The sequence below is a fragment of the Daphnia pulex genome, chromosome 7, assembly GCF_021134715.1.
Source record: "Daphnia pulex isolate KAP4 chromosome 7, ASM2113471v1".
Taxonomy (NCBI): Eukaryota; Metazoa; Arthropoda; class Branchiopoda; order Diplostraca; family Daphniidae; genus Daphnia; species Daphnia pulex.
Window position 1 is genome coordinate 5,716,206 of NC_060023.1, and position 25,447 is coordinate 5,741,652.

Below are 25,447 nucleotides of genomic sequence, written 5' to 3' on the forward strand. Positions count from 1 at the left end.
TTGATTAATTCAACATGCGAAAAACCATTAAAGCCTTTACTCGATCGTCGTTCGATTTGATGAGCGTAATGGAAATACAGTTAAACAAACTTTTTTGTTTGACCTTCAAGACAGTTTTTGACCAATATGTTGCTAGAAATCTAGGATCCAAGTGCCCATCAGTACATTTCTCAGTTAGAAGCGTTAGAAGAGAAAAAATCACACATGAAGTAGTAATGAGGCTAGAAAAAACCTAAACGATCGAATCCATTCGTATACGATGGTAAATGTAGGAGTACTTAGAAAACCTGATTCCTTACTCATTGGTTAACACCTTTAAGTGTTTGAATAATGCTTATTTATAAAATTAAATAAAGGCAGTGTAGACAAGTCATTTTTCATTTATTCGAGTAATTAAACACGAATTAGATTTTTTTATTCAAAACGCCAAACTTTGGGCAGTAAGAGGTTCAGTTATTCTTTAGCATCATCACCAGTCCCAAGTCATACAAACATACACAGGGAAATTTTAAGTTATACAAATCTATTTCGCAAGTAGCAGTCAGACCGGACGATTAACCATTTGTTGGTTTTCGGTTGAACGTGAAAACACAACCACACGAAATTTGAATTGTAACACACTACAATAATCTGACACACACCAGGGAAATCATGAAAAAAAAAAAAATAATAAATAAATGAAGAATGGGAAAATACGGGAATGTTTTAAGTCAGAGCGGTATTCCCAACGCAACCTTTGTACACTGAATTTTGGGATTCTTTTACAACAACATCCTTTCTTGGTTGGCAAAACGCATTTGCCTGTAGAAATTGATTCACACAAAGAAATTTTCTGTTTAGGAGAGGGGGACAGGCGACAGTTAGCCATCCAAGGGAGGACCCAGGTAGACCATTGAGACTTCTGTGTGCCCATAGACTGCCGACACCGAAGGGTATAAGAGCTTCTCTGGTAAGCCCCTAAACGCCACTCCGAGGAATTCATAGTTTCTTTCGAAAGCTAATGTATTGTCATCACAGTCAAGAATGACTCGTATCCGCTCCCCAACCTGCAACAAAACTTTAGGTTAGGTTGATTCAACTCATTCATTGGTTAGACTCAATCACTTGGTATTTAGGTGCATTGTTCAGCATTGGGTAATTGCCTTGGGAATCTCCATTATGAAGTAAATGATTATCAACCAAATTCCAACCCCAACTTTGGTCATCTGATCCTAGTAAAGCTATGTATCCATGTGTCTGTGAACATGGATTTTGACAATTATTTTTAGATAAAATATTCAAATTTTAACACAATTATACCTGGAGAGTTGCTTCTTTAGTTGCAATTCCAACAACTGCAACTGTTCCAAGAGGACCTTCCCACATCACTTCCCAGGCATGCCTACCTTGACTGAATCCTGCACAAACATTAGTTGAATGGATTAATATGTACACTTGCAACAGGCATCTACAATATTTAGTACTCACCAATTTTACCTCTCACAGCATCTGTACTCTGTGCAACAGGGTTTCTGTGTATGGTAAAACCATTGGGTTTGATATAAATGTTTCTAGAGCAGTCTTCTGGGTTCCAAGCATGGTGAAATGCTTTTAATTTTGTTTTGTAGGTAGGAGCGGAAGATAGGAGGTCTGAGCTCAGGACTTCTTCTGCCAGTTTTCGTATGCAGTGCAGTCTCCAGACATCATTGTCCTCATCATTCAGTATACTGATTCAAATAATAATGTGCAAGGAGAACATAAGTTTCAAACAATCGCTGGTTTTGTTAGCAACGGTAGATCACTAGCGAATAGTCACAAACTGGTGTTGATTTCAAGAAAACTTGTACCTGTACCACCGTTTGCACACCAACGAACTGCTTCTTAAATCCTGCAGCGGCAAATATGAGAAAATATTTCCTAGTATAATATCTGGTAGTATATCCACGTGCATTCTAAACGCCGGCTCGCAAACACTTCAACATTCATTTAGGAAATTTCTTTCGATTTTTTCTGCAATTGACAATACTTCTATGGCAGAACCGGTGTTGCCACATTGCCATAGCAATTGATCTGAAATAAGAAAACCGAACAAAAATTATGAGAATCTAAACAACTTGATAAAACACTGAATTACACCTGTGAAAAAACGATATATTAATATCAAACTACTTTTTTACTAGTTTTTAAGATAAAATAATATTTTAGTTTATGTTTGAAATGGTTCCCGCGTATCCGGAAAAGCAGACGACGTTTGATTTTACTTAGCCTTCTGATTTATGATTTCATTCATATTCATGCTCGATTTCAATAAAAATTTAACGCTTTTCCCATGAAATTAATCAAATTAGCACTTAGTTATTACGATACATTTATTACGATAACTGTATTAACAGCCAAATTAAAAAAATAGACCAATTTAAAAGAGCGAAATAAAAAAAATATATTTCAGAAATTAATAAAATAAAATAACGAAATCGCTGAACACTTGCCTGCGCTTAATTAATTTCCTCTTTCTCCTTCATGTTTTAGCGCTACTTAGTATTTTACATGAATATTTGAAAAAGAGAAAAGGAGAAATTAAACGAGCAAGGAAAATCGAAAATCATTTGTTCATATTTTTGTTCTCACCCAACGACCCAAGGTCACGAGTTTGTTTGAATTTCGAATTTCTGCCCGTTGAAAGTATCGATTTTTTTTTCATTGCAAATTGCGATAGATAGAAAGCGAACTCATGGAGAAGTTAGAATTGAATTGAATCCCAGTCTCATATGACGTACATATAAGACGCTCACTCAGTAAACCCCCCGGACGAAAAAATAAAGAAAAAAAAAATATAATAAAAACTAAGCCGTTGGCCTGCTGTGCCATCATCACCCCCTCGTGCATTTTTGCCTAGCTGCCTGCTGATGCTACAGCAGTGTGTGTCTAGTGACGATCGTATAAAGTTGGCCCAGAACCTTAGGTAAACCCTATTGTCTCTTTTGTTTTGGATTGAGGGGATTTTTATTTTTTATTCATAAAGTGAATTAGATAATAAAGGAGGATACTATTTGTCATTGAGCTTGGAAAGTTTAAGTGAAGATGTCTGCAAAAATCTTAAAATAAGGGGGAAAACTTACCGGTGTGGGGTATCGACTGGTGATGGCGTTTTGGGCGCCATTTCGCTCATCGTGTTCTGAAATCATTTGGAGGAATAAATACGGGGAATTTCCATTTTAGTCTATTTAGATTCTATCATAGTTCTATATGAAATTTGATGATATCTGTAATTTGACAGGAAGTTCGAATTATAACGGCGCTCAGTTGATCATACTTTTGGTCCCACCCACCAAAGATGCTTGTTTGACAAAACATTGTCAGCACATTGGATCTTCCTTGATCTCTTCTCTTTACAGTTAAATAATATAAATAAATTTACAAGAGGTTAAGGAGATGGCACAGTCAACCCCAACTGGAAACATCACCAACATTTGGATCCAAGATGCAAATGGTATGTCAAAGTCTAGACTAAGAAATTATCTCATTCTTTTCAACAAGATAATAAAATGATGGTTGTTTGCATTCCAGGTCAGCCACAAATGATAAAAGTGGTGCATGCCACTGCTGGAAAAGGTGTTCCAGTGTCCATGGCTTCTGGAGCAGTTAGAGCTGTTCTGCGATCTAATGTAAGTCAAGGATGTGCTTGAATAAAATGTAAAAGATGTTAACAATGTTGGCTGAAAATTTGTTTAGGGAACCGTTTTGGCTGCCACACCTCAGATGTTGCAGTCACTTGGCAGAGTGACAAGAGCACCTGGACCTCGTGGACAAGTGGCAGCTGGACAGATACTAGCCATACCATTATCATCAGGAAATGGATCTACTCCGAGTAACAAAAACACTGCTGTACAGTTACCAGTAGTGCCTGTTGTGTTGAGCACTCCTCAACGCTTAAATCAGCAACAACAACAGGGCAAAAACTTCATTTCCCCAATTCTTGATCACAGTGGTTCACGAAAAAGGCAAGATCCTGACCATGAACATGGTTCTGAGAGGTAACTTTTCATTTTATTTTTCAAATGAGTAGTTTTATGAGTAAACTCATTTTTAATAGTAAACGGCGTAAGGTAGACAAAGGAGGCAAAGGATTACGTCATTTCTCGATGAAGGTGTGTGAAAAGGTTCAGAAGAAGGGTACTACAACATACAATGAGGTTGCTGATGAACTTGTAGCTGAATTCACTGATCCATCTCGTTGCACTTCACCTGCTGACCAAGTTAGTATCGTATTAGAAATTCATCTTTTTATCAGTGAAATAATGTTAATTTATTGACAGTATGACCAAAAAAATATTCGGCGTCGGGTTTACGATGCACTGAATGTGCTCATGGCCATGAACATCATATCGAAAGAGAAAAAAGAGATCAAGTGGCTTGGTTTACCTACAAATTCGTTGCAAGAATTCCAGGCACTGGAAGCGGAGAAGCAACGTCGGCTAGAAAGAATTAAGCAAAAGACGCAACAATTGCAAGAATTGGTCCTTCAGCAGATCGCCTTCAAGAGCTTGGTTGTTAATGTTTTTTCTAGTAAAACAGAAACATTTTACTGACACGTCTTGTTTACCTTTAGGTTCAAAGAAACAAGCAAAATGAGCGTCTTCACGGTGGCCCTGCCAGTAATTCTACCATACAGCTACCATTTTTGGTCGTAAATACTAGCAAGAAAACAGTGATTGACTGCTCCATATCTAGCGATAAGATGGAGTATCTCTTCACCTTTGATGATACTTTCGAAATTCATGATGATATTGAAGTCCTTAAGCGAATGGGCATGGCCCTTGGGCTTAACGAGGCCACTTGTACTGAAGAGAATCTCGCCAAGGTATTTTTGTTCTTTTATTTTTAAAGTTTATCTTAATTTTTAAATTTTTCTCGTTTTAGGCCAAGTCTTATGTTCCAAAAGCGTTGGAACATTATGTAGATCAGTTGGCTAGCGGTCAGGCCGAGCCACAGTGGCCAGAGGACGTCAATCCTGTGGTTAAGGAAACCTCAGATCACTTTGGAAATCAAGGTGTTCGAGCAGTTACACCTACAGCGTCGGTCTCAACAGGTTTCTCAGACTCCGAGGATGACGATGTGGATGACGATGAAGACAACTCCGACGTGGAAATCAATTAAAGGGTGTGGTTCTACTGATGCGTTGTCTCATTGCGTCCATTTCTACTGTCGCTTTACATGCGGCTGTCCTCGCTGATTGGATGCATTTCTCTTCGCTTGTTCTCGGTTCAGTGTTTACCCTTTCCTTAGAACCTCCTTTTCAATGTCGCCAATTTAAGCCAAGTGAGAGTATCCATCGATGATTTTCGTGGGAATCTGAACCGCGTGTGTGTGTCTATTAAGATGACGGAGTGAGCTCTTGTCGGTATAGGAGACCGCATCGACAACTGGAAACATTGAAAACTCAGGTGATGAATATTTGCAAAAGTGCCTGTCGATGTATTTTCGAGTAGAAGTGAGGTTTCATTGTCGATAACAGTTTTCTTCGTTCATTTTTGTTTACCGTCGTACAAAAACAATGTCGTTCGTTATTTTCGTCTCTTAGTGTTCATATCTTGTTCATCCATCTCGTTGACACGAGCATGTCCGGGTGCATCAATAGTCTTTGCTGGCTATAAACTATTCCATTTCACTTTGCCCTATGATGGGTATTTATTGCAAACTTCACAACTGTATTACCTTACATTTCATGAGTACACATTACAAAAAAAGAATAAGAATAGTAGCAGTTAAGTTGTTATTCATTCTTACAAGAGATCATCATCATCACACAAGTCTACAAATCCTATGAAAAGAAAAATTTTCTTATTACTGAATACTTTGTAAACATGAGATTTTATCAAACCATTGTAAAAATCACCATGGACAGCCTTCTCATTTGATGTCAAATCAACAATCATTCCAGAGGGACCAGCAGATTGCTAAATTAACATTGATATAAACTTATTAGATATCTTAAAATGGCAAGTAACAGCTAAATTAGAATATAAAAGGAAAAAAGTTGGTATTATTAACATCGTGTTCAATTAATTGCTGTTTTTCCAAAAAAATTTGTATCTTTGTCTAGGATCTTTGTAATGCTATCAAATGATTTTCAGATGACATGTTTGAATATATTTTGGAATTGTAATATTTAACAAATGATTTGAATGGGAAATCAGTTTACTATACATCTAGACTAGATTTTTAAAATCAATTGATTAATGCTTACCTCATCTAGGTCCATGTAGCTGCCAGCACCTATGTATGTAAAAAAAATCCATAAAAATATTGGCTGTGGTAATCATCATGTTAATCACGATGGTGAATGGTGGACTACTAACCTTCAGGAAACATTTCATCAACAACTACATTTGGCTTCATTTTAATCACCGTGAAGTATAAACTTTAACTGACTGTAGTTAATTAACAAATGAGCCTTATTTGAAAACACTATTGGTGTTTCCTCAACAATTCTTAAGACTCTTGAGTTGGAGAAAGAATCCAAGAGCGACAGGACAATAATGTTGAAAAACGTATTTTCGTCTGTTAACTGCTAAGAAAAGATGGAACAATGTTGCCAAATCAAACGGTACCGATTTATAGCCTCGGGCATTTGGTATCTCCCCGTGGGCCCGTTTTGTTTCTCTTTATGTGTTCCTAGTGAAATGTAATATTTTAATTTTTGTTTTCTACATCTTTATGAGTATGTTGGAAAAAGTTGTAAAATATACTAGCTGAATCAATCATAGTAATTTTACCTGAACAGCAAACAAACTACATTCATCCTCCAAATTGCAAATTGTCTAAATGAATAATAATTGATTATACAAAACATACAATTATTGAAGCTGTTGACTCTTTTATTTGAACAAATGTTACTAAAGTTAGATTATTTACAATGAAATCTATAGTTCTCCCCTGCACAAAAGATGTTTTATTTCAAATTATCCATGAAATCTTTTGCTTCATTTATCTTAGCTGCTAAATATGGTGAGCCACCTCTATCTGGGTGATTTGCAAGCATTATTCTTTTATGGGCTTCTTTCACTCTGATTTTGTTGGCTGTTGGTGATACACCAAGTATTAAAGATGCTTCTCTTTTGGACATTTTGGCATCAAAACCACCTTTGTAGTACTTGCTTCCAAGAAGAGACTACAAAAAATATTTGAAAAAATGATAATAAGAACATTACCATAAGTAGAAAAATATCAACATTTACAATTAATTCTATCTAATACCTCAGTATCCATAGGAAACTGCTTGAGTATTTCGTTAAACTTCGTCGTCATTGTGGGAGCAGATCGAAGCAGTGTGCGACCAGCAAATCCGACAGCAGCCAGTCCAAGACCAACAACTATCGCTGTTGACTGAATTACATAGTAGACATTAATAGCAAAACTTTAGTTTCACTATACACAATAAAATTTACTTTGAAATATTACCATTTTTTCGTTCGGAGGACAAGAGGTTTCGTCACGTTTTTGTAATGTTGTCTGCTCTGTTACTCAATATCTACCCACGAGCTTGAAATTCTAAACAACAGATGGCTTTGTTTGTCACGTAATGTCTTCTGATTGGGCCACATCACAGACGATTATTCTATTATCAGTCTGAAGTGATCCTTGTGGCTTCTTAAAGCTCTTAAGTTTAAAAAATAGAATGATAACTTTAAAAATGGCTGATTGGGGCCCACATTCAAGACAAATGTATTCAATCTTAATTTGTCTCGTTAGCATCGGAATCATCGAAGGTACAAGCCGGTTTCTTCAACTCATGTAAATTGTCCTTGTGATTCAAACGTCTTATGTATTTATTTTTCATTATACAGTTCACGGAAACGCCAATCCCTCGGAAATTGAAAAGCATTTAGAGCTTGGTAAATTAATGATGGCTAAGGGCCAACTCCAAGATGCACTCACCCATTTCCATGCAGCTCTAGAAGGAGATCCTTCTAACTACTTAACATTATACAGAAGAGCTACTGTATATCTTGCCCAGGGAAGAGCAAGAGCTGCATTAGAAGATTTGAATCGTGTTCTTGAAATCCAACCAGATTTCATTCAAGCCAGAGCTCAGAAGGGAAATATCCTAATGAAGCTTGGGCGTTTGCATGAGGCACATATTGAGTTGGAAAAAGTTGTAAGTATACATGTTATTATGGTCAAGTTAATTAAAAAATATTTCCTATATGTCTATCTTTCACAGCTTAAAAAGGAACCAACAAATAGTGAAGTCAACAAAAATTACATAGCAATTGAATCATTGAAGAAGAGTTACATGCAAGCTCAAATGTTTTTCAGTGACAAGGATTACCACCATGCCATTGATCTCTTAACCCAAGTTATTGATGTATGTTTTTATAAACTTTCTTGCAAATGATTTCTTGCTACTATGCTAACATTTTCTTTCTTTAGATTTGCCCTTGGGATATTGGTTTGCGAGAGATGCGCTCAGAGTGTTATCTAGCTATTGGAGAGGCATCAAAGGCTATTTCAGATTTAAAAGCAGCTACCAAATTGATGTCCGATAATACCGGCGCTTTCATGAAGCTTTCTAAACTGTATTATGGCTTAGGAGAACCAGAAGAGTCTCTAAAGTAATTATTCTTGTGTTTTTTGTTTTGTTCTGCATAATATTGTCAATATGATACAAGTTGCTTACCTTAAATTATTTTTTCTACAGCCAAGTTAGGGAATGTTTGAAACTTGATCCTGAACACAAGGAGTGCTTTCCTCATTACAAGAAAGTCAAGAAAGTGGCAAAGCTTGTGCAGGATCTGCAAACTAACTCTAATGACAACAACTACCAAGGATGCATCACTTCAGCTAAAAAAGTATTTTCCTTTGAATTATTAAATTCCACAATAAATAACAATGTAACCATTCATATAGGTCCTGAAAGTGGATCCCACCGTATCAGAATTATTATTTTTGGCTGAAGATAAACTTTGCCATTGCCATCTTCAACTAGGTGAACACTCGGAAAGTCTCGAGTTCTGCTCTTCAGCTTTAGCTCGGCACACAGAGCCGAGGATATTGTGCGACAGAGCTGAAGATTACATTGCTCTTGATATGCTCGACGAGGCTCAACAAGATTATGCTAAGGTAAATTATTAATTAACATATTGATATATTGATGTCTTGGATTAATCATCAAGCACCTTATCTTTAGGCATTAGAAATCGAAGAATCATTCAATAGAGCAAAGGAAGGAATGCAAAAAGTTCAGAAACTTCAAAAACAAGCAAAGAAACGTGATTATTATAAAATACTCGGTGTGAAAAAGAACGCCAACAAACGAGAAATTGTTAAAGCCTACAGGTAATGAGCTACATTTCATGCTGGAAAGAAAGTTTTCTTATTGTGTGTTTTTTAGAAAACAAGCGCAACAGTGGCATCCAGACAACTTCCAGAATGACGAAGAATCTAGGAAAAAGGCAGAAAAGAAATTCATTGATATTGCCGCAGCTAAAGAGGTTTTGACCGATCCAGGTAAAAATTGCCGTACATATCCCCCATTATTTATTTAATCTAAATTCATGATTTTCGTTAACAGAGAAGCGACAAAAGTATGATAATGGCGAGGACCCATTAGATCCTGAATCCCAACAAGGCCAAGGTTTCAATCCTTTCCAACAGGGGGGTTTCCATAATTTCCATGGCGGCCAATTCAAGTTCCACTTTAATTAAATTAAAAACAAAATAACATGGTTCGTTGTTTCAAATTAACTTTTTTTTGTCTCAAAAGATCGTTTAAAGTCTCGTCATGAATGGGTCACTGACATTTATCTTTTTTTCCTCTTTTTTATTTCAACAATTTTCATCGATTTGGCCTTCCTGTGAATTTTGTACATAGAATATTACCGGTATCTGATTAAATAATGGTACAGGTCACAAATACTTGCCGAATATGGCTCAATCTGAGGTGCTAATATTTAGAAACGTTTCCTCGACGCCAGTCATGTGTTTGTACATCAAAACGTATGTTTAATGTCCAAAATGACCTATTGATGTCTTTTTCGCCAAGATAACTCAACGGATAGAATAAGATGAAATGCTTAAACTTTTCAAGAGTTGTTGTGCTTACTCAGGTGCCACTATGTCATTTCGAAATTTAGTATTTTATCTTTCACCTTCAGAATTACCAACCCGTTTTTTTTTTAAATAATTGACCTTCAACCCGACTAGATTGAAAACGAACAAGAAGGAAAAAGATAAACTAGCATTTCTGTTACAGCAATTTTGTGTTCATTTCGAAATAGTTGAAAGTTTTAGGATAGTTTGAAAACACAATCCCTAAGTAAAATGCCTACTTCAATATTCATGCTTGTGGGTATTGAAGGTTTGATTTCCCATGCATGCCGCTCTTCCTCCTATCTTTTAGAATTTAGAGGCATATACAGGCCCCGAGGCCCGAGTAGGCAGCTTGCATCTACTTTATTCACAAATTCTGTTTTAAATTGCATTTGAAATAGAATGTAGGAGATTTGACCCCCGTCCCCACCCTTGCTTTTGCTGCTGAGATTTGCCACAGTCCGGTAGCGCTATCTTTTGCATCCGTAAAGACTCGAATTCAAAATTGTTTGGCGCCAAGTTCCGCCAAGTAATTTCCCTTAATAATATGAGAATAATAAGATGACATAAAAATATAAAAAAGGCATTCTCTTCTCGAAGGGAAATATCACGTACGTATTTTAAAATTTTATAGTAATTGACATTTCCTAGCTTTTTCTTTCCGAAACGTGAAATAGCATAGGGAAATCAGATATTATATTTTTCTTTTCTACAGGAAGACATCCGTTCCTAAAACCAGTTTTCTTCTCGAGGGATTGTCTTGAGACGAAATAGCATGACAGCAACTCTAGCCTGCAGCCATTCTAGCGCGGTCACTTCAAACGTTATTCGTAAAGTCGTCAAGGAAAAACTATTTCCAAATAGCCACTTAAATTTTTATCCTCCCATCGTATTAACTTTGAATTGACTTCTACAAAAAATACACCCCTTATTAAAAGTACTCAACTTCCTTAAAAAACACAAACAATATCCATGACAGCGTATCGTATGAACCGTATGAACTATGAACTGATGGGCTGTAAGATACGTGCATGGGAAATCACGCCCCATTTCATACGAATGAATAAAATAAAAAGTTAAGGTTTAGTTAAAATGAATATGCTTACTTATTTATTTAAGTAAATCGCCTGTGGTAAGACAAAAAAAAAAGGAAAAACCCGTTTATAATTGCTTTCGAGCAGAACATTTTTACAATTTTGATTACTGGTGCTGGTACTTGCTGAGATTGCATTAAAAGCTCACGTCATATTCCCGTAGGTTTTTGCAGTTTCACCATTTCACCCACTGGCAATTAATACTGTTGTTTCAAGCGTGCCGTCTATTTCGGGTTCGTGGCCGGAAAAAAAAATTTTCAGGCCAATGGCAAACGGCCAAGGCCAAGGTTATGTACCATTGGCAAAGTGAATTGTTAACTACAAAAATTTCTTAAAAAATTAACCTTCTTTTCAAGTTCTTCCTTTAACAGTTTCACTTCCTAAATTTAGATCTCTGGAACTTAGGTCGTCTGCTGCTCGTACGAAAAAACCTCAAATGTCATTTTTGTTTTAGTCTGCTCTGGAACTCCCCATCAGTCTCTACTATATCCCGTGCTTGTTGCTATGTCCATTGTGTCTCAATTTCTTCTCGTAAGTTTCGAAACATACAGCCTCCCCCATATCTTCTCCGGAACTGGAGTAGAATCCAGTTGAAAATTGATTAATTGTTTTTTTTCCACTTGTCATCCCTAGTTCTGTTAACTTTCCATGGATAGAGTCAACTAAACAAATAACAATGCTGTCACTGAGGCATTTCTCCCTCACATTCTGCAAAGAAAAAAGATCTAGCTGTGTAAGGCATTTGACTCATTTTGCTTCATCACAATCCAACAATGTGGGAAATGACAGCAAAGCTCTCCCACAGAGTAATCCTAGTGTCAGTTCCTATTACAAAGTTAACAACCAAAGTGCCATAGACACTGCTGCTGGAAAAGTAATACTATATTTAATAAACATTGCTTATAATTCACAATCATTATCTGATTTTTATTTAGCCTTCTGTAAGATTGACACCATATATGATCCTATATTCCGGAAAAAGTCATGATGGCAGTCATTTATTGGTAGGTGTAAGAATTTCTCTTTTCAAACATGTTAAACATTTTAATAAATTTCCACAGAAAAGTGCCCAGTATTTATGGAAGGAACTTCCAGTCAGAATTGCACATCGTATCCACGAATTTAGATCTCTACCCTTCATCATAGGTTGCAACCCAACTATACTTGAAGTGGTAATTATCTTTGTAAAAGCTGTTTTGTTGTTGTCATTGTTTCTCAAAATTCTTTAAACATTAGCATGAACTTTACATTCGAGCATTTAACATCTTGAACAATCATCCTGTGATACGTACTCCTGAAGATGAAGCTGCATACAGCCGCTTACTAAGGAATCTCCTTGATGATCACACACATGTGGTCACTCAACTTGCTGCTGGCTTTAAGGAGTGTCGTAAACATATTCAGGTAAAATCTTCATTTAAAAAAAGTTAGTTGAATAGTTGAAATAATTATTCCTGAATTCCCCTTTTGAAGAACGAAGATCTAGTCCGTCAGTTCTGCGATCGAACTTTGACGTCTCGTTTGGGAATTCGTCTATTGGTTACCCATCATTTGTCGCTACGCGAAGAGAAGGTTTTTTCTCTTTCAGGCGGATTAAACTTTAGAAAAAATTGCATTAACTAAAAATCATTTACAGCCTCATCACGTAGGCATCATCAATAAATCTCTGCGGTTAAAGGATCTCGTCGAGAAATGGGCCGAATTTACCAGACGTTTAGCTTTCCACCGTTACGGGAAGTCTCCTGATATTCGTTTGAGCGGACACGTCGGTTCAAGTTTCCCTTACATAACCCTCCCGCTAGGTCCCGCAATTATAACTGTAAATCTTTTAAAAGATGAGTCCCCAACTCTTGTTTTCTTTGTTTAGACTACGTATTACCGGAAATATTTAAAAATGCTGTACGCGCAACAATTGAATCTCATCCTGACGCCTCAGAGTCGTCCCTGCCATCCATTCACGTCACAATTGCAAATAACGAAGTGGATTTTATCCTAAGGCAAATCACATTTATAGACTGTTCATTTCCCTTAATACTGTGTTGCTAAAATGTCAACAAATTGTAGAATTTCAGATAGAGGAGGTGGTATTCCGCACGCCGTCCTGCCAAAAGTCATGTACTATAACTATACTACAGCGGAAGAGAGCACGGAGCAGCGACTTGCGGTTGATCCACTAGGCAATATCATTGACGCCAGCAACCCTGGTGCTGGTTCTGTGTCTCCGATGCATGGATTCGGGTTCGGTTTGCCAACATCTAGAGCCTACGCTGAATATCTAGGAGGATCATTGACCATTCAGTCTCTTCAAGGTAAAACTATTTTCCAGATTGTTGCGTTGCAACGGATGCCTCATCATCTGCCTTTGTCTTTGACAGGCTTGGGAACGGATGTTTATTTGCGATTGAAGCATATCGACTCGAAACATGACGCCTTCCGAATTTAGGCCGTTTCTCTCTCTCTCTCTCTCTCCAGCCCTAGTTTTTCTCATTCGATAATATCGAAAAAACAAACAAGAAAATCAAGCATATTTTCCTTTATGCTATCAGTTTTGACAAGTCTCTCAACGTAATTCTTAATTATTAGTAGTATAACGTCGCCCAACTGCCGTTCAACGCGTTTTAAGTGCATTGTTTTTCAATCTCGCTGGAAGAGAATGGTTGCTCGGAATTGTTCTATTTACCTTACTTTTTTTAAGGATTTCTCCCTATAAGACTCTTCAGTATTGCTTTTTACAAAATTATACCACTTCCTATAATCGAACAGCACTGATGTGATGCACTTTCTTGTGGACGAAGAAAATTCGTGAGTACGAAGTTATAATACGAAAGTAGATGAACACAAAGTCGAAATTTGTTTGGCGGTAGAAAATGGAATTTGATATATTTCATAAATTTTGTAGAAACGTTTAAAAAGAAAAAAAAAACATCAAAGTGTTGATAAAAAGAAGAAATAGAAATTCGACGTCTGCATCACTGTACGAGAAAAATTTAAAAAAAAATTCATGTTTGCTCGATTGAAATATTGTGATATAAATGTTGAAAAAGAGTGCCAACAGCAATGAAATTGTGAACGACAAGACAACATGAATATTTGTGCTCTTGATTTGCTCGCATGGCAGGAAGTGAGAGGACACCAGGAGGGGATTTAAGTGCATAATGCTGCGCTTTGTGATATTCGATATAAAATCACACGATCGGTCGTATTAGGGATACGATTAAACAGAAAAAAAACGTATGCGAAAATGATATACTTAAAATGCTCTCGAAGAGTCGATTGTGATATTTGAGTGCTTCAAAGAAAATAGGGAAAAACGACGAAGTATTGGATGTCCTTCATCGATTGGAAACTGGCCAAAGCGCGTGCTGAAATCGATAATCAGTTAGGCGGCGCAGTTACTGGAACGATGCCCAAGCACCACGTGTTTATAGCTACTAGGAGGTCGTATCTGTTGCTGCCTCACGAAGTACCGGCAAGTCTAATGAAATTCCTCTGTAACGAAAAGAAATAATTCAGCCAAATGAAAATGAAAAGATATTCCACGACCACGTTAAATACCTTTCGAAGAAAACACTATAGGAATCCGGAGCCGAGTTGGACCTCCCACCTGATTGAAAACGCAATTGCTTACCGACGGCCTCCGATTGTCCTGCTTTGACTAAAGATGGATTGGAATTTACTGGAAACAAAAACGAAAAAAAAAGCTATAGTCAGATTAATGGGCGTTACTGAGGCATATTGGATATAGGCGAGGGAGACTACTTGCCTTTGAATGGATGCTGGAATGAATGTTTGCGTAACATGGCTTTAACGAGAATGAGCGAAGCGAGATGTGGAATGGAGCGAACCGAGTGAGCCAAATCCTCGGCAGTAATCTCAAGGGGTCCGCTATTGCAGTTTTCTTCTTCGGCTGGAAGCGGCCAGAAACCGTCACACGTCACCCACGAGTGCACTTTAATCTCTGGAACAGTGATGCGTTGACTTGGGTCTTTGCACAGCATACGGATCAGCAAGTCCTTTAATTTGGCGGAGGTGGATGGCCTGGCCGGAAACCGTAATCCTTGGTGTTGGATCAAACCGTAGAGAGCTACGATGTTTGTGTCGTAGAAGGGAAGAACGCCGTAGACGAAAGCATAGAGAGTGATTCCCATCGACCAAACGTCTGCCGCCTTGCCAGCAAACTTGCCGACCAAAGCTTCCGGGGCCAGAAAAGCCGGAGTTCCAACCGTATTGTCCAGCCAAACGTCCTCTGCTCCGTGAAATTCGTTACAGACACCAAAATCGGCGATGCGCAATAGACCGTCGTCGCCCAGGAGCAAATTCGCTGGTTTGATGTCGCGGTGGATGACGTGGTTGTGATGTACTGAAATTTTAATTTGGCTCATATTATAATACAAAACACGAAAAATCAATTTTTGAACGAGCTATTTCTCTTACGATATTCAATTCCCAGCAGCAAGTCACGAAAGCGAACCCTAGCTTGTTCTTCTTCCATGGGATTATCGTTTGGCACTTCCACCACTGGTCCCAATTCCAATAATTCAAACACTGTGGCGCAGCGAAAAGAATAAAGCGAATTGATTGTTGGATTCTTGATTATTCAACTGTTGGCGACCATTACCCAAGTAGAGATTGTCTTGAGCTGGATCGTCTAGAACTTCCACCAGTTTGACAACATTGGGATGATTCAATTTCTTCAGAACAGCTATTTCGCGATGGACTCGGTCGAGCGGGTGTGTGATGGTCCCAGTGCTGCTGCCTTTGGTACCGGATTTATTTCTTTGCGGAGCTAGCCGGCCATAGACACCTGCTTTTTGAAGTAGTTTTTTCTTCGAAAGGATTTTCATGGCCTTGAATAGCACAAATTTATGTTAATCGATATGCAGCAGGAAAAATTCCAAGAGGGATCACACTTACATAGTGAAGGTCATCAGCTTCATTGTAAGCCAATTTGACGATTCCATACGATCCCTGAACATTAAAAAAATGCGTTGGATCACGTAAACAGCGTCAAGTACGTATGATAAAAGAAGGAAATTTACCTGGCCGATCGGTTCTTTCAGTAGGTACTGGTTCAGTTGGATGTATTGGCCAGTCTTCTCTATGCTAACGTGACGGCTCTGTTTGAGAGGACAGCGGCGGCGGACATTGGAGGGTGAGCTCATGGGTGAGTAAGGCAAATTGGGGAAGATAGGACGCTTAAAGTGCAGCGAAATTCCACTCGGGATGGCAATAGGATGACTGGAGGAACGACTACTCTCGCCGCCACCGCTACCGTTGAGGTCCATATTTTGAATTTGGTTGGAGATGACATTCACAAGGCCTAAATGGTAACATCATTTCAATTTTAATTCATGTGCTGAAAACGGAACGAAAATGTGATCAACAGGATTGAAATGCAATTTACCTGAATGACTAAGGCAGGGGCGTGGGAGAGTGGAGGGTGAAGGCACTGAGCTGCTAAAGACGATTTCATGTTGAATTTCTACACCAATAGGCGATTTGGCGCTATTGTTACTCCTCCTGGATGATGAAAGGAGATCACTGGATGTGCTAGCTGTCTTCTCTTTTTCGGGATGCATTGTCTGTAAGCTGCTATAAATTCTGGGTCCAAATACTACATCGAACTATCAACCACCACCACGCTCAATGCCCTATAAAATGAACAAAAAGAAATCAGAAATTGAAACTAAAATATACCTTCAGGGACTAGTCAATGGTTGGGCCGTAGCGCATGTCCACGGCAACCACACGAAAAGCCCACAACCGGTTTCGAACCTAGCCGCAATTTTTTTGAGTAATGTGATATCGTTACGAATCCCAAGAGAAACGTTATTAGCTTCATTTTTTTTTTTTTTTTACTGAGTCACACAATGTACTATATTTTCTCCTAACTAGCCACTATCCAAGTCAAGGTTAACCATGTTCCATGTCTACAGCAAAGGTATTTAATTATTTTTTTTATTCATGGAAATCTCAATTTAGAATTTACATGATTTGCCTGGATGATTTTACCAAACCAGATAACAAACTTATATTTTTAGAATTCAATTTGAAATGCTTGCAAAACACCTAAAGAGAAAGTATCAAGCATCAATTGCATTCACAATGAGGCCATAATAAACCATAATAAATAAATAAATAAAAAAGTTGTATTTACTTTTTACAATTCAATAGTTATTTCTAAGTAAGATGCAGTCTTTTAATTCTGTATTTACAAATTTTTAAAGTTCAGGTAGGAATTTTCTTATTATTTTGCTTTTTGATCATATTGATAATAACTTTGAATATTGTTCAGTAATCACTTAATGCACTTTTTTTAGTAACAAATGGTTTTCCTCAGGCCATTCTGGAAACGAATTATCAAGAACAAGGTTCCCATCATTATATCTGGCGAACTAAAAAAAAAAATGCCAGCGGTTGAACGTGAAGTCAGGTACACCAGAATCGAGGTCCCTACACATATATAGCACTATTCATGAAACTGGGTCGAAGTATAGGTAGGCATCAGTCTCATTAAAATAAGGGCGTACTACGTTGCAAACCATTTCCCACGTACGTTCACCAACACTCACACAACACGGGACTGTTTCACAGCTTAATACTTACATTTCGAGAGGATATTGTGAAAATAAACATTCACCCACCGAGGATGAGCGACACTTAAAATGTCAAAGAGATTTTTGCGAGACCTTTCTGTTGTTGTGAGTGTAAAACGCCACCTATTTACAATATTTTCAACTACAATATTTCTTCCTTGTTTGGCGGGCAAATTCTAATAAACTCCAAACAACGAAACCGTTGGCAGTTGTATGACGCGGTGCGTCTCACAGTGACGGAATCGCACTAGTAAAGGTGGCCATAAATAACAGCTTTTTTTTTTTTGCTCATAAATATATAGTGTTGAAAGTAAAGTGTTTCATAAATAAAAAATATCACTGATATTTTGATGATGTAGTAACTCTAAACTATACTCGTAAATAACTAGCTCTTTAAGTAAAATGTTTCATAATAACGTAAAGGGTGCGTAGCGCTATGACGGAATCGCAGTAGTAAAAAGGTTCATAAGTATCGTACTTTAGTAACTTGTATCGATAGTATATTTGCCATTCGCAACAGTGTATCACTAGTAAAAGGTGTCTCAAATAATAATGTTCAGTAGAAACTGAAATAATTCTTAAAAACTTAACTAATATCTTTGGAACAAAGGGCCATTAATAAATTATTTCATAAGGTGGTACATCTCAGAGTGACGGAATCGCACTAGTAAAGGTTGCCATTAATAACAGCTTTTTTTTTCTCTCATTAATATACAGTGTTGGAAGTAAAGTGTTCTATAAATAAAAAATACCACTGATATTTTGATTATTTAGTAACTCTAAACTATGCTCGTAAATAACTAGCTCTATAAGTAAAATTTGTCATAAGAACATAAAGTTATATATGTGTAGTATAAAGAAAGCGTATCTTAAATATATGTCTCATTAGAACTTCGTTGCAAAGATACTTTGTAGTACATGAATATTCAAATTTGTCACAATAAAAAACTGTATCATAAGTATTCTGTTCCACAAGTATATTCAATTTGTTTGCAATTTTACACGCTAGATGACTCTTAGTGTATGGTAGAATTCGGTACAATTTCTGAAATTCGGCAGCGTTGCAGCTTAGCGGCAGAATTTAAATTTGTTTTCTTCAAATAGCTAGTACTGTGCGTGTCTGGCTGCCTGCCAACCCCCGCCCTCCCCCCCCCCCCCCTTCGCGCTTCGTTTATCGCTTAAATTACCGTGATACTTTTACTTTTTTAGTATAGATATCAATCAAACATATCGGAACATTCCATAAAGATCTGTGAATCATAAGGTGTGCGACTTATTCGCCACCCCGCGTCGCACTTTTTTAAAGCTTAAGGCTTAAGTTACAGCAAAATTTATTATTAGCAATATGGAATTAGAAGATATTTGACTTTAACATATATCGCTGTCGATTTGGATGCGGTAAGCCGCCTACTCCGGCTGCTCACTCCGCTGTCGGCCTCCATGGCGTTCGTCACCGTCGCCATCGGACTCGTCACCGGCCATTGCTCTACAGCGAAGAGAAAATGTCCAACCCGAAATTCAACCGAACCAGAGATCCTGAACTCGAGTACCTCTCCAAATTCACAGTCAGCGGACTCTGGACTCTTTGCTACACCAATCGTACATTTCGCTTAAATCATTTTTAAAGACCATCAAATAGAAATCAAATGACGTGGGAATTTCTTTCAGCTGGAGAAACGGAACGCTACTGTTTCAACATCGATTATTTCCCAACGGAAGAGTACAGTCCCGATCCCAATGACTCGACACTCTCAATCCCTTGTAAGAGAAGTTTCATTATTATTCCGGGCTCCTAATGGATACATTAATGTTTATTTATTTTGATTCCAACAGATGCGGTCTTGAGGTCGGCTCCGTTTTTTTTCATGGCCACCGCTCTGTTGGTCGTCGGAGAGATTTCCTGTTTCCTCGGCCACTTTGCACCCAGGAGACGCTATTGCACTTTTCTATCCGGCGTCACTTTTATCCTTTCCGGTATTTTATTTCGATTGGAATTATTTTTAAAATTTTGATCAAGTTTATTTTTGTTTTTAAATTTTTATTCAGGATTGTTACTTTTACTCGGTCTGGTTGTTTACGTCTCGGTTTTCACGGCTGAAATCGGAAGTAAAAGTAAATTAAGGCCCAGCTCATCATTATAACCGCCAATATTCACCTACGCCTAGGCTACAGTTTCCATTTGGTAGTCATCGGTTTCTTAGCTGGCGAGGTATTTTCACAACCATCATTTTATACATTTAAATTGATTTTAAATTATACATCTTATATTTATTTGGGATAAAACAGGTAGCCGGTACTTCTGCCATTTTTCCTGTTCATTTATTGGCACCGAAATCGAATTGCCAAAAAGGAAATGCACCGGAAAATGACTTTAGCTCTAGTGAATAGACGCCAGTCGATTTGGGTTACACGGCAGCCCCACCTTCTGGCAGATAGGACCGCTGTAGGCCTATAGATCAGTACACCTCATACGTGGGCGATGAAAGCTTTGAAATTTAAACTTCACCTTGAAACGGAATGCTCGATCCTTATACTGCATAGAACTACTTTGATCAGTGATGATCGTTTTGGGGTCAACATCCGCTTTCGCCGTAAAGGTCAAAGCCGCACCAGCAATGTCTGGGTTTCCATCAAGACCTTCATGCAATTTCACATATTGGGTTGGTGGCCGAATATATAGGCCGCGGCTATGGCGAATGGTCAAGGATAAGGTAATTCCTCAATATTCTCCCGATCTTTCCAGCCGGTCACAGCGGCCCATCTGAAACCCCCCTTTGATAGGCTGTGGATGGCGATCACGCTGAGTGTGATGTATGGAGCCGAGTCCACTCAATCATTAGAAAAATCAGTCAAAATAAAAAAAAATTTGACTTTCCGATGGGGACGTGAAAGTGGTTGATGGAGCTTGGGACTTTTCTTTAGTTCCGTCTTTAAAAAAGCTAATTCGGCAAAATGTTCGTATTAGTCTGTTTAAAATTTCCAACGAAGGTCAGATCATTGAAATAGAACGTCATTTTAATTATGTAATCCCACTGTTACGTATAACTCATGTGAAAAACGTATTCATACAATTCAATTTTCAATTACTATTATTTTTTATCATAAAATCATAAATTTTAAATCAGTGCGTGGTGGAAATTTAAAACAAAGCTCGACAAAGCTAACTCTAAAGTCAAACTGATGCCCTATAGGATTTAGTTCCTCCCGTACTCGATAACAGGAAATCCTTTTATACTTATAAAAGCGCAAAAAGTCGATCTATATAGTTCATTAAACTCCTGAAGGCTATCCATCAAGACCAGAAGGTCAGTAGCAAACTTTGGCCGGCTTCAGTTGTCCGTAGTGGGTCTATATATATATTCGTGAATCCCGAAGAGAGATGATCTACAACAGCAGGCTACATTTTGTGTATTCCGATAAATGATCCGTCACCGTCAGGGAACACCCACGAACAGTAATCCTTAATTCTGAAAAGGGTTGCCTTATGCTCGGCTTGACTGGTAAGTAGGATCCTAGATCTTTGTTTTGAAAATTAAGACAGACGTCGAATAATTGTTGGAATTTATATCCATAATTTATATCTGCCCCACCTTCTGGCCATTGTTCCTCCGCCTCCCCCGCCGTCACAGATGAACCATCACCACCACCCCATGACCAACCCCCTAACGCCAGCTTGCCTTCCCCATCATCATCCCAGCGAATCCTTATTCCAGCCGACGAATCAGTGCAACGGTTTCGTGAAAATCCCGTGCCCTTGCTCCTCAATCGGCGGCGGAGTGGCTTCCATCGATGACGAATCCGTTTCAATTCCGACTCCGCTGCCGGCTATTACGTCCGGATACCCGAGAGATTGCCCCGTCCATTACCAGCAGCAGCTTCTTGCAACGGAACGTTCGTCTTACGTGACCGTTCACAGTCCGGCAACTGGTGCCTCTCCGCCGCTGTCGGCCATCCGGCGCCACCACAATTACCAGAAGCAGCAAAGTCAAGAGCGTGACATGCCGGACATAACGGCCTTCAGCCGGATGCTGGTCTACGATCGGCGCCAGTTCAGCACCGACTCGGAGAACAGCAATTACAAAGTCGTGACCGGATCGTCGGGAGGTAATAACGCGTTGCTACACCAGCAGCAGACGACAATTTGCTACTAGTGTCACGGGGCCGGTCACGTGACGGTGCCCTGAGCTAATTGCAACCAACAGATGCCACCCTACGTCTGCAACACTCTCCCGCGTGACGTGACCACCAGCACGCTCTGCAGGGTTGCCATGACGACTCCCGGAGACGAGGAATTCCCGGCTCGGACGGACATGAGCAGCAGCAGCCATCAGCATCGTCGCAGCAGGGATCACTTGGACGACGACGACGATGAAGATGATGCCGTTATTTTTCATCCCAGGCATTCGCGCAGTCATTCTTCCGGTACCAATTACGACGTCTCGCTCAGAAGGATCACTGCCGTCTAAAAAGATTTAAAAAGGGAAAATAATATCGTGACTCAAAAAGATAAGTTCGTGATTTTTTTTAATTTGGAAAAAATTGTCCCACGTCAATCCAGAATTATATACCGTGTGTGTTAGTGTACATAATTTTAGGTATAATATTGATTGTAAATTATTTGAGTGATGCGCGTGTATAGGCCTGAAATGATTATTATTATATGGAAAGGATGAACTCAAATTTCCCAGGCCCGACAATTCGCACCTATCGTTCTGAACAACAAAAATAATAAAAAGATTCTTTGAAAACATTTTGGCTTTTTAATATTTTTTATTGGACGAAAGTTGACCTATCTGAAATTTAAATTATGCGGTTCGGTTGGTCAATCAAGTTAGTTGATGGCCACGCTCACTTCTTGGTCGTTACGGAGAGTTGCGCCGGCGATAAAACGATATTTCGATAATAAGTCATCAAGTTACTTTACAAGTACATTTTCTGCTGGAGCTTGATCCATATAAGCAAAATGAAAACGAAAAAGCCATGCTACTAACTACAAAATCATGTATGTCAAGCTGAGCGCTAGATGGCTACGTATTAAAAAAAACGTCAATAGTCAGGACTTGCGTCCTGCTCCAAGAAAATTAGGAAATATTGGAAAATTTTGGATAAAAATGGGGAAAAAAGGGGAAAGCACGGAAAAATTATGAAAAATAAGGAAATATCGGAATCGGATGTTTACGATGACGCATACACATGGCTAGTGGTTGTGTTTCAATTAAAAAGGCGGCCCGTAGAGCAGCAATCACGGCAGGGCGTACGGCTTCGAAATGTGGGATGGTAGGTAACTGATGAACAAGCCAAGAGAACTGGGAATCGTCTCCTGTTCCTTCGGAGCATGCACCATCACTCATGGTAATATCATCGTTTTTACTGCCAAGACCACACTCAATGCCTATGCAAACGTAATGTATAATCATGGAGCCGTATAATTATTTCAGCAAACTCGTTGATTATGAAAATAAACTCTTACCGTGAGGGCTTGGTGACGGGCGAGAGCTTTCTGAGCACTCAATCGTCTCATCAAATAGTCTAGGACTTCACGGCATGCTTCGGGTGGTAGTTGATTGGGATCAGTCAACAAAAGTCTTAGATGCTGGACCAACTGTTGGTGTTTGTGACGACGTTCCTTGCGTTTGCCAAGCTGTTGCTTACAATCGTTCATTAGATCATTAACAGGCAGACCATCAGCTGCTTCGTGAAGCAAAAACTCACAAAGACATTGAACAGGCAGAACGTTCCAAGCACCTTCATTGGACTCGACCAAATCAGCCAGCCATGGCTTCGTTTGCGCAGCTCCTTGCCTACATAAAAAGAATTTGCATTGAAGAAAATTAGATTAGAATTTCGCTATTTAAAGTCATACTATTTCACATACCTATGCAGAATTTACAATAAAAAGTTTGGTTGGCGACTTCTACAAAGTAGGTGACCCAGTCGAAGTGTTGCGTTCAAAGTTCGAAGCTGCTCAATAACAGCCGGAGGAGGTCGTCGCGTAGATCCTCGTGGATCAAGTGATGTCAACTAAAGTAAAATATTACAATGATTTGCAAGAAAATAAAAAGTTAAGAGCGCTTTAAATACTTGACTTAGCAGCAAAGAATTGTTCTCGGTAATAACAGTTTTTGTAGAGGCGGCTCCTAGATGTGTTTCGAATTCCAAGATGGTTTGCTTTTCAATTGCAGCCACCTGCAACTCTGTCTGGTCTGTGGTACCAGAAGAAGTAGCGAAATCATTTGTGATACACATCTCCATCAATGCTCGGAGTGTAGGATGGAATGAATTCCATGCCTCAGACCCAAGACTGCCAGGATTATGAGCAATCATCATCAACCAAGCCTTCCAGTAAAGTGTGCTAACTGCCAGATTTGGAGGAGTATATCCTAAAGTAAAAAAAATTAGCTTGTGACAAATTAAGATAAGATTACACGCTTGAATACCTTGTGGCAAGACGATATTTTCAGGATAATGATAAGCAGTGAGGCGGAGAACCATGTCAAAAATTTCTTGGTTATCAGCCTCTAGCATAAGGAAAAGGAAAAGTTCCATCTCTCGCAAATCTCCACAGGCGACCAAAGATGCTGATTCACACACACCAGGACTTATGGCAAGGAAAATGCATAAAGTCGTCAAGGCTGCCAATGAATTCAAAAGCCGATCCTGGTATCAAAAGTCATTATATTATTTCATATTGCTACTGACATGGTTTTTTTTAATACTGCCGAACCTTGCATTCAAATTCTCTGATTGCAACTTTGCATGCATGATAAACAAACACGCACAGTTAAAATAAATGCAGTTAACAATAAATATGTGCATGAAATTACCTGATGTATAGAGTTATTCAATGGGTCTTCCATTTTGAATTCAACTTGAGTCCGCTCTCTGAAAGGCTGACAATCTTTCTTTCTGCATGGACCAAATTTTACTTCACATAAATTGGCCACCAAACTCCAAAGAACTCCAAACCTGGATGTTCAAGATACACAATTTTATTTTTTTTGCAAAAATAAGAGCAATTAACTAAAGTATGCTTACTTTTGACACAAAAAATGCGTCGTAATTACACTACGACGCCTCGATTTGTGCCTTCGTGCCGTCGACGCCTTTTTGTCGTCTGAACCTGCGCCGCAGGCTCGCAGCTGCTATTTAACAACACGGTTACTCATGCGACGTTGTCGTAATGTTGCTAAATACTATTGGAGCATTTTACTACTGTCACCTCACATACTCACATTTCTTTTTTAGACATAAAAATAAAAAATAAATAGAATTATGAAACAATTTACTTATGACCATTTGTCTCTGAGACAAATGTAAAGTTTTTCAGAATTATTTCAGTTTCTACTGAACATTATTATTTGAAAAACGTTTTACTACTGATACATTGTTACGAATGACAAATATACTATTGATACAGATTTGTAAATTACGATACTTAAGAAACTTTTTACTAGTGCGATTCCGTCACAGTGATACGCACCCTTGACGTTATTATGAAGCATTTTACTTAAAGAGCTAGTTATTTACGGGTATAGTTTACAGTTACTAAATAATCAAAATATCAGTGATATCTTTTATTTATGAAACACTTTACTTCCAACACTGTATATTAATGAGAGAAAAAAAAAAGCTTTTATTAATGGCAACCTTTACTAGTGCGATTCCGTCACTCTGAGATGCACCACC

General features: G+C 38.5%; 7 protein-coding genes and 3 long non-coding RNA genes across 16 annotated transcripts; 5 read left to right on the forward strand and 5 right to left on the reverse strand.

Moving 5' to 3' along the window:
- Window positions 1-362: 362 nt before the first annotated feature.
- On the reverse strand, window positions 363-2,026 carry LOC124198257 (F-box/SPRY domain-containing protein 1-like). Its single transcript, XM_046594025.1, has 5 exons — window positions 1,827-2,026; window positions 1,468-1,706; window positions 1,300-1,397; window positions 1,105-1,236; window positions 363-1,046 (listed from the first exon to the last, which is right to left on the reverse strand). Exons 1-5 carry the CDS (start codon window positions 1,928-1,930, stop codon window positions 861-863), a joined length of 759 nt encoding a protein of 252 aa, XP_046449981.1. The 5' UTR covers window positions 1,931-2,026; the 3' UTR covers window positions 363-860.
- A 683-nt stretch (window positions 2,027-2,709) lies between these two features.
- On the forward strand, window positions 2,710-5,729 carry LOC124198254 (transcription factor Dp-1-like). Of its 3 annotated transcripts, none has more exons than XM_046594017.1 (8): window positions 2,710-2,941; window positions 3,257-3,469; window positions 3,547-3,644; window positions 3,712-4,013; window positions 4,073-4,235; window positions 4,296-4,526; window positions 4,589-4,840; window positions 4,900-5,729. In XM_046594017.1, the coding sequence occupies exons 2-8, from the start codon at window positions 3,412-3,414 to the stop codon at window positions 5,134-5,136; spliced, it is 1,341 nt and encodes a 446-aa protein (XP_046449973.1). In that variant the 5' UTR covers window positions 2,710-2,941; window positions 3,257-3,411; the 3' UTR covers window positions 5,137-5,729. The 3 variants fall into 3 exon arrangements, with proteins under 3 accessions (XP_046449973.1, XP_046449975.1, XP_046449976.1); XM_046594019.1 differs by having other exon boundaries at window positions 2,720-2,941; window positions 3,002-3,469; XM_046594020.1 differs by having other exon boundaries at window positions 2,720-2,941; window positions 3,261-3,469.
- Window positions 5,730-6,839: 1,110 nt separating this feature from the next.
- Window positions 6,840-7,575, reverse strand: LOC124198258 (mitochondrial import inner membrane translocase subunit TIM14-like). The gene is made up of 3 exons (XM_046594026.1): window positions 7,441-7,575; window positions 7,237-7,365; window positions 6,840-7,150 (listed from the first exon to the last, which is right to left on the reverse strand). Exons 1-3 carry the CDS (start codon window positions 7,441-7,443, stop codon window positions 6,932-6,934), a joined length of 351 nt encoding a protein of 116 aa, XP_046449982.1. The 5' UTR covers window positions 7,444-7,575; the 3' UTR covers window positions 6,840-6,931.
- LOC124198253 (dnaJ homolog subfamily C member 3-like) lies at window positions 7,559-9,895 on the forward strand. 2 transcript variants are annotated; one of them, XM_046594015.1, is made up of 10 exons: window positions 7,599-7,748; window positions 7,827-8,137; window positions 8,204-8,347; window positions 8,413-8,594; window positions 8,681-8,831; window positions 8,890-9,102; window positions 9,170-9,318; window positions 9,374-9,489; window positions 9,554-9,707; window positions 9,854-9,895. In XM_046594015.1, the coding sequence occupies exons 1-9, from the start codon at window positions 7,658-7,660 to the stop codon at window positions 9,685-9,687; spliced, it is 1,491 nt and encodes a 496-aa protein (XP_046449971.1). In that variant the 5' UTR covers window positions 7,599-7,657; the 3' UTR covers window positions 9,688-9,707; window positions 9,854-9,895. The 2 variants fall into 2 exon arrangements, with proteins under 2 accessions (XP_046449972.1, XP_046449971.1); XM_046594016.1 differs by having other exon boundaries at window positions 7,559-7,748; window positions 9,554-9,895.
- Window positions 9,896-10,028: 133 nt separating this feature from the next.
- On the reverse strand, window positions 10,029-11,366 carry LOC124198259. Its single transcript, XR_006876537.1, has 2 exons — window positions 11,276-11,366; window positions 10,029-11,198 (listed from the first exon to the last, which is right to left on the reverse strand). It is a non-coding gene; the product is annotated as an uncharacterized LOC124198259 (long non-coding RNA).
- Window positions 11,367-11,551: 185 nt separating this feature from the next.
- LOC124198255 (3-methyl-2-oxobutanoate dehydrogenase [lipoamide] kinase, mitochondrial-like) lies at window positions 11,552-13,832 on the forward strand. Its single transcript, XM_046594021.1, has 10 exons — window positions 11,552-11,696; window positions 11,799-12,039; window positions 12,101-12,169; window positions 12,227-12,337; window positions 12,402-12,569; window positions 12,639-12,737; window positions 12,802-12,967; window positions 13,033-13,162; window positions 13,230-13,474; window positions 13,541-13,832. Exons 2-10 carry the CDS (start codon window positions 11,842-11,844, stop codon window positions 13,606-13,608), a joined length of 1,254 nt encoding a protein of 417 aa, XP_046449977.1. The 5' UTR covers window positions 11,552-11,696; window positions 11,799-11,841; the 3' UTR covers window positions 13,609-13,832.
- A 194-nt stretch (window positions 13,833-14,026) lies between these two features.
- LOC124198251 (calcium/calmodulin-dependent protein kinase kinase 1-like) lies at window positions 14,027-17,927 on the reverse strand. Of its 2 annotated transcripts, none has more exons than XM_046594013.1 (9): window positions 17,772-17,927; window positions 16,570-16,816; window positions 16,205-16,485; window positions 16,080-16,133; window positions 15,784-16,012; window positions 15,600-15,710; window positions 14,929-15,525; window positions 14,721-14,841; window positions 14,027-14,654 (listed from the first exon to the last, which is right to left on the reverse strand). In XM_046594013.1, the coding sequence occupies exons 2-9, from the start codon at window positions 16,742-16,744 to the stop codon at window positions 14,597-14,599; spliced, it is 1,626 nt and encodes a 541-aa protein (XP_046449969.1). In that variant the 5' UTR covers window positions 16,745-16,816; window positions 17,772-17,927; the 3' UTR covers window positions 14,027-14,596. The 2 variants fall into 2 exon arrangements, with proteins under 2 accessions (XP_046449969.1, XP_046449970.1); XM_046594014.1 differs by lacking the exon at window positions 17,772-17,927 and adding an exon at window positions 17,323-17,758.
- A 1,344-nt stretch (window positions 17,928-19,271) lies between these two features.
- LOC124197819 lies at window positions 19,272-19,618 on the forward strand. Its single transcript, XR_006876349.1, has 3 exons — window positions 19,272-19,360; window positions 19,430-19,522; window positions 19,595-19,618. It is a non-coding gene; the product is annotated as an uncharacterized LOC124197819 (long non-coding RNA).
- On the forward strand, window positions 19,607-20,130 carry LOC124197820. Its single transcript, XR_006876350.1, has 3 exons — window positions 19,607-19,735; window positions 19,808-19,970; window positions 20,048-20,130. It is a non-coding gene; the product is annotated as an uncharacterized LOC124197820 (long non-coding RNA).
- Window positions 20,131-22,749: 2,619 nt separating this feature from the next.
- LOC124198465 (integrator complex subunit 1-like) lies at window positions 22,750-24,953 on the reverse strand. 3 transcript variants are annotated; one of them, XM_046594309.1, is made up of 8 exons: window positions 24,797-24,953; window positions 24,586-24,727; window positions 24,199-24,418; window positions 23,843-24,141; window positions 23,637-23,782; window positions 23,474-23,562; window positions 23,232-23,402; window positions 22,750-23,153 (listed from the first exon to the last, which is right to left on the reverse strand). In XM_046594309.1, exons 2-5 carry the CDS (start codon window positions 24,616-24,618, stop codon window positions 23,648-23,650), a joined length of 687 nt encoding a protein of 228 aa, XP_046450265.1. In that variant the 5' UTR covers window positions 24,619-24,727; window positions 24,797-24,953; the 3' UTR covers window positions 22,750-23,153; window positions 23,232-23,402; window positions 23,474-23,562; window positions 23,637-23,647. The 3 variants fall into 3 exon arrangements, with proteins under 3 accessions (XP_046450265.1, XP_046450264.1, XP_046450266.1); XM_046594308.1 differs by having other exon boundaries at window positions 23,232-23,562; XM_046594310.1 differs by having other exon boundaries at window positions 23,232-23,562; window positions 24,826-24,927.
- Window positions 24,954-25,447: the final 494 nt, after the last annotated feature.